This window comes from Gouania willdenowi, chromosome 19, assembly GCF_900634775.1.
Source record: "Gouania willdenowi chromosome 19, fGouWil2.1, whole genome shotgun sequence".
Classification (NCBI taxonomy): Eukaryota; Metazoa; Chordata; class Actinopteri; order Blenniiformes; family Gobiesocidae; genus Gouania; species Gouania willdenowi.
In genome coordinates, this window is record NC_041062.1 from 9,912,835 (window position 1) to 9,923,471 (window position 10,637).

Below are 10,637 nucleotides of genomic sequence, written 5' to 3' on the forward strand. Positions count from 1 at the left end.
CACGAGGGGGCAGCGTTGAGGAGACGCTGCGTGTGTGCGTGGATTCAGCAGAAATCAGGTGAGTGCACGGCGTGGTCCGAGTTCACACACACACACACACACTACACATGCTATACTGTACATGTGATATCATCCGTACGGACGACAGGACACTTTTGAAACGTGTTCAAGTATGTGGATCAAAGGAGAGGGCGAAGGTCCTCCTGCGAGCCTGGTCCATGACGGGCACTGGATGGATGAGCCCGGTCCATGACGGGTGCTGATGGATGCACGGATGAATGCACAGCGTGGGAAAAGCTCTGTGTTGTTCCCTAAAGTCTGAGCGTTATGGACCGAGCAGCCGAAATAAAGAAGGACTGGTCCCACTTTTGACCTCATGTTTAGTGCAGGTTAGCCCCGCCCCCTTCACTTCGCCACCCTGAAGCTGCTGAGGTCCAGCGGCTCCTTGCTGGGGATGCACCAGTCATCGGCCTCATGGATTATCCTGTAGTTCTTTAGAGCCGTTTTATTGTAGACGGGAAGCCTCTCAATGGAGTCAGTGGACAGAGCCTGGACACAGGACACATGTTAATCATTTCTAATCCTGTGTGGGGACAGGTGTGTAGGGGGCGGGGCTTACCTTCAGGTAGATAACGGCGTCCGTCCCATGTCCCTCCATAGAGTAGAGCTGCAGGTCTCCTTGGAAATATTTAGCGTAGAGACGAGAAATAGGAAGACCATAACCAAAACCAGCCTGAAGAGCACAGGACGTAGCACACAGTCAGTATGCGTGTGTGTGTGTGTGTGTGTGTGTGTGTGTGTACATATATAGAAAGCTGTTTAATCATCAATGTGATCTCAGTGATATGAACCATAGTGCATGAAAAGACCTTACTAGTAAAGCTAAAGGTATCACTAGTTAGCATCATATGCTAATAAAGGGGCGGGGGAAAAAAATCAGGCTTGCCATTGGCTTTAGAAATTGAACAGACACAAAAACAACAAAAAAAATGCACAAAAAGCATTAAACAACAGCAAAATGATATTACAAAAAAAACACAAAATGACAGAAACAAAACTTACAAAACAACAGGGATAACACTTAAAATGACAACATGACAACACAAAAAACACTGAAATTACCACAAAAAGTAGCTCTAGTTGACTTAAAATACTTTACTGTTAAAAACTCAAAGCATTAAACATGAGCAGCCGACTCATCGACTAATCAAGACTGTGTACAAATGTGGGCGTGGCCTACCAGAGGAGGCCGTGTGTATTCTCCAATCTGCGGCGCCGGTGCCGTGGAGTACAAGTAGCTGAAGAGCTTCTCCATCCTACGGAACGGGACTCCGCCCCCTCTGTCGCTCACCTGCAGGGAGGAGGAGAGCTGTTGTCATGGTGACGCAGAGGATACATTCCTAACGGGAGGGGAGGAGGAGCCACACCCACAACATCTCACCCTCAGATACTACACATTTGAGGTGATCGTGGGAAACAGTTCCAGTTCCATCCCAGATCACCTCAGCTGTAAAACTGACCAATCATCCTAAAGGTGGAGCTACAGCAAGCCTCTAAAGTTCAACATTTTAAAAATTCACAATAAATCAAACAAACTTCCACCAAAATGTCACATCAACACTGAAGAAACTTTCCTACATTTAAACCTTCTGTAAATGATGAAGTTCATCACACTATCTTCATTAAAAACTGTAAAACGTATTAAATCTATCTCTTCCTACAGATTTTTCTCAACTGACTCCAAACTTGTTCCAGCTCATCATCAGACTGTCCTCCACAAACCATCCACACACATTGATCAATGATTGATCAATCATTGATCCTACAGTCCATCAACATGTTTGTCTGTAAACAGTGATGTAAATATACCTGCCATTTTTCCTAAATACATTTTAAAGGTTTTAGAGTGGTTGTAGATGTCGTTTGGATAATATCAGAATTGTATTTCAAAAACTGAACTTTTAAACACTTTCTATTTCTCTGTCATGTTAAAAAAAAATTAAACATCAGTTTTTCACTGATGGAGCCTATAAATCATTGTTAATAATAAATAACCAACATCTCCATGTGTTTTTCTTTTTTACTTTGTGTTAATAAGTTAATTTTTGACAGTTGTTTGAAATCTGCCTTTAAACGCTAACAGCTGCTGTCTGCACACAGGTGACTAGTGAATTAATGAAGCTATAGGTGACGTTTCCTTGTGATAATGCTAATTCCCTCAATGACGTCAAAGACGTTCCATCATAGATCATTGATGATGAGTTTAAATAATTGATTTATTGACCAATCATTGCAGCTGCAGAATTCCTACAATGACTTGAGACTTGTGAGTTGAAGCCTGAAATGATGTAAATTTCACATTAGAACGATACTTTTTCTTCTTCGTACACTTTGTTGCTCACAAGTGCTAATTGTGGCTAATATGACCTGGCCCAGACCATTGCTGTGCAGCAGCTGTAATTATTATTTTAAATATTAATTTTATTATTTTCTTAAATAAAACCAATCTGAAAGTACAATCTCACACTGATTATATCATCACACACATATTTTAGGAACAATATTTCCTCCATTATTTTTCACTGTAAAACGGGTGGGCTAATGTTAGCTTAAGCACGAGTAGCTAACAGCTGGATGGTTCCATATTCCTGAAAACAGTAACATGTAGTAGTAACAGGTCGTGTGCATGTGATGGTGCTCACCCTGATGGACATGTCCTCTCCTCCCAGAGAAACCAGCACCTCCACAGGAGGGAGGGAGCTCTTATCAACGTGAGTCTCGATTGTCGCTCTCATCGCGTTCTACCAGAGAACAGAAGACAATTGGTTTAAAGCCTCTAGTTTCACACGACTGACAGGTAGCTAGCGGTTAGCGGCCTGTTAGCTCGTGATTAGCTCGAGGTTAGCGGCCGTCCTACCTTGAAGAGCTCAAAGAGCATGTGGTAAAGGTGGGAGGGCACGTAGACGATGCTGATCGGCTGCTTGCTCTTCTTGTCTGCACAGGACACACAGAATAAAAATGATTTAATGATGAAAACTGGATGTATTAGTTGGTATTTGATGATAATTGAGGAGAACCTACTGTTGATCTCATGCAAGAGCAGGCGTGGCGAGCACTGGTAGTTGTGGTCACACAGACTTTTGGCGCTGTGGAAAGCATCTGAACAAAGAAAAAAAAGAAAAACAAAGGAAACAAACCGCCACAGGGTTGGGGTCAATTACAATTACGTCTTCAATTATCCATGTTCAATTACAACTCAATTATGATTATAACAGCAACATATATTTCCAATTAAAATAAAAACATTATTTACATCATAATTGTAATTCATTATCAATTACACCAGTGATTCTCAACTGGTGACGTCTCTAGTGGGTCACAGGCCTTTGACAGGAGAATAAAAGAGTAAAGAAATGACTGTATTTTAATGTGAAAGGACTCAGAATTCTGTATATTCACACTCTTAACCAGTATTTGGCGACAATGTCTTGTAATGCAAATAAACTCCAACCTTTCACATATAATGACCATGACCCAATTCTCCCATTAATTCGTCCAAACTCAGATCTGCATTTACCTACTGATAAGGCAGTTAGCAGTTAAAATTAAGTTTTAGTTAATTCTGTAAACTTAAATTATACCTTGATAATGTATTTTGTTTGTGGATAAAATGGCTACAACTGAAGCACTGAGTTATAAAATGTTTACTGAAGTTCCATTAGGTTAAGATTCAGTGTTGTGTGTACATTGTTGTGTCCCACTAGCTTTACCACTAGGATTACAACCTTTTTTTATCATTAACATGATTTTTGTGTACTGGTACATTGGGATATCTTGCACTATATGTCAGGTTCAAACAACAACATGTTTTCATTAATTACATTTGAGTTGTTGAAAATTTTGCTTGACAAGCTTGCTAGCTTGTAACAGCTTCTCTGTATGTGGAACGTGGGTCCCAAAGTCAGACCAGTTGAGAACCACTGAATTACACAATTACAATTATAATTGACCCCGACCCTGAAACCCCGTCGGAAACCCTAAGCGACTACGACATCAGAACCAATCCCATGCGTCGCTCACCCTGAATCACGTCGGCCACCTGACAGTGGGGGTCGATGCCCCCGATGGTGTTGGGGTGAACTGGGTTTGTGGTTCCGTCAAAGATCAGAGCTGAAACGCAACGAGAAACCATTGTTATTAACCATCATTAACCATCGTTATTACCCATTGTTTAAACAACAAGATGCTAACATGCTAACGTGCTAACGTGTGCTCACTGTGCTGGTTGATGAGCATGCGTATGGAGATGCGGCTCATGTAGAAGCGGTCCAGGAAATACTGGATGTTCTGGTTGGTGCTGACATCCTGAGGGAATGCCTCTTTGTACTGGATGATGCCTTCAGCCATGGTGGGAACCACGTCATTGTGTCTGTTTCTGATGGTCACCAGAGCATCCACGAACCTGCACACAGACCACAGAGGTCAGGGGTCATCGTGTGAAGCTGTAGAGTGAAACAAAATATGGGAAACTCACTCTCCGAGGACTCGGTGGTCGTCAGGATTCTGGTCCAGGAACTCAAGGATCTCCAACAAACTCTGAATGTACCTGAAAAATAACATCTCAGCTCACTTTAAGCTCAGACTGGAGTTCATGACTGTGCTCTGAAGGGGGCGCTGGTTCAACAATGGTTCTGTTCTTTTTCTATTGATCTAAGTGCTGCATCTGAGTCTGTGAACCAGAACATTTTGTGTCACAGATTGTAAACGTACGTTGGACTAAATGTTAAAGTACTGCAATGGTTTAAATCCTACTTGGAGGAGTGAAGTTGTGTTGTAAACTTTGAATGTGACTGATAAACAATGTCCTGTGGGGTTCCTCAGGGCTATGTTCTTGGTCACCAGATACCTTCAAGAAACTAAGAATATTTTCTGAACAATTTTAGCTAGGGATGTAAAGATTAATCATGAGGCAGTTAAAAATCAATTCAAAGGTGTCACGGTTCACATCAATACTCTGAAATTGAAATTGCAGTACTTTATTTATTATTTATACTTCATAAATTTTTTTCTTTTTTTAACGAAAAGGACGCTATCCATTTAGAATTTGAAATTCAGGACGCACCACCGTGTTTTAAATCAGAAGTGTGGAAGCATTTTGGCTTCCCCAAGACAAAATTATTGTTTATTCATATTATTTCTTTGATATGGGATTTGTTTTAAAGTCCAGTTGTTAAGGCACAAAATACATTTTCAGTTGCACTTTTTTTTTTTAAAAAAAAGGAACTATTATGCAGTTTTGCATAGTTTACTGTAGAGCCAGAATTTAAATGAATAGGCTTCTTCTTCATTTGTACTGTTATTTCATTCAGGATTTATTTTTAATTGTCTGCAACTATACCAAACTTGCCATATTTTTACTCCTTTTAATGTGTTTTTGCTCCATTACTCCCATTTCTGACACTTCTCCATCACATTTCAATGCCTTTTCTCCACATTTTTTCCACTTTCAAGACATTTCCAGCACTTTTAAACCCTTTCCACCACTTTTCCACCTAATGTCACATATGTTGACCCATTATTGTCCCTTTTATCCCCGTTTCACCATATTTCATACTTATTTTTGCCAGTTTAACTATGTTCATTTGTCATGCCCATTACTTACCAGTTTAAACTAATTGTTCCTACATGTCTGCCAACATTGACACTTTGAACCCTTTTTACTACTTTTTGTACACAATTCCTACATGATAGTGTATGAAATGCACGGACTATACAAATACATTTGCTGTCTTGCCTTATTTTTTAAGGGCGTTCATTTTCTATTCGATGGTTTGCAGTTTGCAAAGCATGACTTTTGTTTACAACATTACAAAGCATTAAACACACTCTTTAAAAACAGTGTGTGAAACAGGACAAACAGAGGTATAAAGTGTCGGGGCTGTAAACAAAGATCCCATGATGTACTGTCAGAGGAGAAACTGGGACAAAGTTCACAGCACAGCCCGCCCCTCCCCTCCCAGTTTGCTCCGTGCAGACTGGAGAGTGTACAAGTGTGTCAGAGTGTGTTTGTGTGACTGGAACATTCAATCTGACCTTTACTCTGAATAACAGTGAATAACAGAACTGATGTCACTGATTATATTACAACATCCTCCTTAGAATTAAAACATGATTAGGTCACTGCACACGAGCCTCTTGCTTTGTGTTTTTATTCCTGGATGTAAAGATGCAGTAAATACTCCTTATTACGCATCTTATCAGACATGCACTCGCTTCTGTTGTGGTTTATGGAAGATGTTTGATCATAAATGTGATATTAGTGATATCAACCATTATTAATCTCTACTAGTGCACGAGCAGACTTTACTAGTGAAGTAAAAAGTATCACTCGTTAGTGTCATATGCTAATAAGAGGGCAGGGAAAATAAATCTAGGCTTGCCATTGGCCTTTGTAGTCCCTCCTACACCATTTACATTAAGTTTATTAGTACTACTAGTAGACTAAAAACATTCCACTGAGATGATTTAAGTGTCCTGTACCAGTAAACAAAAAAAAGAAAAGTAAACAACAAAAGGTGACAGCAACAAAAACCTACAAAACAGTTTTTGTTTTGTTCAAACCAACAGGGATAATGCTCAAAATGACTCCAACAACACAAAAAATGACAACATGACAACACAAAAAACACTGAAAGGACATGAAGTGACAACAAAAATGCATAAAATTACTACAAAAAGCAATAGTGATAGACTTAAAATACGTTACAAGTAAAAATCCAAAGCATTACTAGTGACACAAAATGATGTACTAGTATATCTCAGTAGTAGTACTAGTAGAGTTAATGTTAATGAAGTTTGAGGGATTAGAACCAAATCCAACTCTCACATTGGTTTGAATACTTTCGAAAGCCAATGACAAGCCTGGATTTACTTTCCCCGCCCCCGCTATTAGCATATGATGCTAACTAGTGACAGTTTTTACTTCACTCTGCACTTACGACCTTCTCGGGTCTCAGCTTGGTAAACAAATTGTAAACAAAATGTGATCACGGGTGGGACAAGGCCCGCAGACCTCAGGTTGGACTCACCAGCCCTGCACCGTCTGCACTGAAGGCGTGCTGAGCAGTTTATGCGGCAGGAGGTTGATTTCTTTCATGATGTTGGAGAGTCGCACCGGCAACTCCTGCCTGAGGAAGACGAAGGAGGTTTTCTCACAGGCGTTGATGGAACCTGATGGAACGACAGGAGGAACACGTCAACACACTGACCCTGACCAATGGGTCTGATCGGTTACTCACGACTAATCAATCACTGAGGGAAGCCAGCGGACACATAAGAATAAATATTATATTATATTCAATTAGGGCTGGGCGATATATCAAGTTTTCTGTTTTGGCATTATAGAAAATTACAATATTTGTCTATATAGATAGAAATATTTTTATATCTTATTTTGCATTAAAATACACGTTTTAGGAGTCGCTGCATTCGCCACTTATCTGAACAGCATAAAAAGCTCAGTTAGACGTTCAGTGAGTGCGTCCTAAGACCTTCATCTAAACAAGCCACACTATAGAATTCACTCACACGTGCTGTCCCTTAGAGCAGTGGTTTCCACTTTGCATTTTTGTTAAATCATTTGTACCCCCTATTCATATCACAAGTACCATAATTCCATCATTTCACATGCGTTTTTTTCTTTTGTGGAACAGTGAGCTCTCCTAAACCCCTATAAATGTGTCTCAAGCAGTGGTTCCCTAAGGCTTAATCTACAAATTCAAAACACTGAGTGTAAACTGATTTAGTTAAATTACTACTTTTATGTGTTTACTTAAGTAGTAAGTAAACACAGTCTCATTTGTACACTGTAGCTAATTATTGTCTACTATTGTCAGAAGTGTGATACAATGGCCTCTACATAAAATATATCATGTTTCAATAAACTACATTATTTTATTTAGCTATAGTGCTGTTAGTTTGAGGTGAATTTGAAACATTTTCTGATTATTTGGATAAATCTTCCTGTGTAACCCTAGGGGTACACGTACCCCTGTTTGGGGAACCACTGTCTTAAAGGAGAAAAAGCCAAAAGTGGCACATAATGTCCAACTGTTTGTTCATAAAATGTCTGTGTTTTGCATTTTGCATCAGCAAATTTAATCGAGAAAAGTCTTTATTTGAACTAAAATGATGGAGATCTATATCGTATATTGACATTTTGACATAAATGATCAAGGTATGAGTTTTGGTTCATATCGCCCAGGCCTATATTATACAAATATTAATAGGTGTGAACAATAGGCTGCACTTGGTGACGTAGATGCATACGTGCAGTGCATTCTTCTGACTCAGCATAATAAAGATAAACTGTAAATATTAGGATGAATTGATGCTTTTTAAAGAGAAGAAGAGCTCTCACGTGTTTACCACCACCTGTGTAACGTTCCTATGTGTTTACACGAGCTGATGTTACATAATTAAAAGCCACTCACCGAAGTCCAAAAACTGCTTCATGGACAGCGGAGACGGGCTGAACTTGGAGAAGTGTTCGATGTGTTTGGGAGCGCTGGCCAGGGCCGCGTTCTTCATGATGAAACGGACAAACTTCATGTTTGCGGCTCAGTGAGGACGAGGAGAAGCTTTCTGTCCTTTCTGTGCGTCTCACACGGAGCTGTTTACGAACAGGGTAACAGCGCAGGGAGGAGGCCGTCCAGCGTCAACCAATGGGAACACGGGATTTTCTATTTACTCCACGGATGGACCAATGGGCGTTGATAAGGGCGGGGCTAGTGAGTTATGATGCAACACCTGCAGACAGCTGCACCAGAGACGTTTAAAGACGATTTATGTACATGTTGACTTATGTTGTTATTGGCGGGCAATTCGAATCTATTGACGTAACTTAACTTTTCGGTAATTTCTCACCAACAACTGCATTGATTTACAATATTTATACAGTGCACCGTCATATGTATGTGTATATACAATATATATTCATGTAGTTCCATAAATAGTTTTTTTTCCTAACGTAAATTCGTTTTAAAGATTAGTGTAAAAAGCTAGTTTACCTGCTTTTTTGATGTAGCTAGGGCCAACATTAAATCCATTGCAAATACATTGAATTAAATCTTTCTGTTTACAATTTGTATGAAACCCTGCCCTTCATAACACTATATATACATGAATACAACGTATAACGCATAACAAAATTGAATGATAAAATTTTGTTTTAAATGTATTTATTATTAATAATAATAAATTACATAAATACAATATAAAACTGCGTAATATAATGTAAAAAAAAATACATTGTATAACACAAAACTATATTTAACAGAATAATGTTTAATTGTAGTTCTAATCATTTTTAATGTTTTGTTTTATATTTGTATTCAAGACTGTTGGATAAGAATCACTACATATCGTTAATTACACTTTTATTAGAAACAATAAATACCGGTATATCCATCTATCCATCTTCTGCTGGCACAATAAATATTAAATATCATAATACATTTTTTTGTTGCTGTTGTTCATTTCATTCCTTTTAAAAACACTTGTGCAGATTGTTAATTGCAAGTAGAAATATGAAACAACATAAGAATCTTTTTGTTTATTTGATTCCTATTCAAGACACTTTTATTAGAATGAATGTGTATTGTGAATATTGGCTACAAAGTTTTATTTTTTTATTTTGTTTTTTTTTTTTTACATTTTGGGTTGTTGATGTGCCTTGGGATTTTTTTCTCTGAAAAGATGTACGTTGGCTCTCTCTCTATATATATACTGCTCTGAGCTGCACCACTGACACACAAAACACATACACATAGTTTTACACTTCAAAACCACATAAAACATTTTTTTTTACACTTTAAAACCACACAAAACCTTTATAAACACATAAAAACCATAGAAACCAATTGTTATTAAAACAGTACAGTTAAAATCTCAGTTAGCTCTTTTATTTTTTATTCTTTTAAATATATATATATATAAAAAATAAAATACAATTATTGAGACCATTTTTTTGTTTTACATTGAAGACATTATATGTCCATTTGATTCTATAAAAACAACATCAAACTGGATTTACTAAATAAAAAAATAATTAGTAATGATTTTCTTCTTACTTTAAACTGGATTAACAAAATTAAAGCTGATTAACATATATATGAAATAATAACAATAATAACTACATGGTAATTATATATATTTTTTTATTATTTTGGATTTATTTTTTTTGTTTGTTTTTTTGCATTTTTACTAGCAACCATTTGGATATTTTTAATAAACCTTAATTACAAAATATATACTGTTTTCTTTTTAATGGTGGGACCTTTGTTGGTTAACTAACACACACAATAATAATAGTAAAAATAATAATAATGATGATAAAGCCAGCACGTTTTATGGTTATACTGCTCAGAGATAAATAAGTAAATATAATAATGCTGGCTGGCTGAAACAAAAATTCCTTGGTGGAGGTTAATATATAACATGTAGGTATTTATGTTGTTGATTCTTTCCTCTCTGCAGCTGCGCTGATACACGTCAGTGATCCCCGTTGACGCCCAATCAGAGAACATTGTGTCCTGCTCCAACCTGGGTGATATAAGCGTCTGTGTCAGTGCATTCAG

General features: G+C 37.9%; 1 protein-coding gene across 1 annotated transcript in view; it reads right to left on the reverse strand.

The window, feature by feature from the left end:
* The window catches only part of pdk2a (pyruvate dehydrogenase kinase 2a), an 8,815-nt gene extending 113 nt beyond the window's left edge, over positions 1–8,702 (reverse strand). Inside the window, exons 1-11 of the mRNA XM_028475706.1 lie at positions 8,493–8,702; positions 7,089–7,230; positions 4,535–4,606; positions 4,278–4,462; positions 4,081–4,170; positions 3,082–3,159; positions 2,918–2,994; positions 2,703–2,801; positions 1,241–1,351; positions 620–733; positions 1–549 (exon numbers count right to left, since the gene is read on the reverse strand). The exon at positions 1–549 is cut by the window's left edge and continues 113 nt beyond it. Of these exons, the coding sequence (XP_028331507.1) occupies positions 406–549; positions 620–733; positions 1,241–1,351; positions 2,703–2,801; positions 2,918–2,994; positions 3,082–3,159; positions 4,081–4,170; positions 4,278–4,462; positions 4,535–4,606; positions 7,089–7,230; positions 8,493–8,610 (1,230 nt within the window). The 5' untranslated portion in view covers positions 8,611–8,702 and the 3' untranslated portion in view covers positions 1–405. The remainder of the gene's footprint in view (positions 550–619; positions 734–1,240; positions 1,352–2,702; positions 2,802–2,917; positions 2,995–3,081; positions 3,160–4,080; positions 4,171–4,277; positions 4,463–4,534; positions 4,607–7,088; positions 7,231–8,492) is intronic.
* Positions 8,703–10,637: the final 1,935 nt, after the last annotated feature.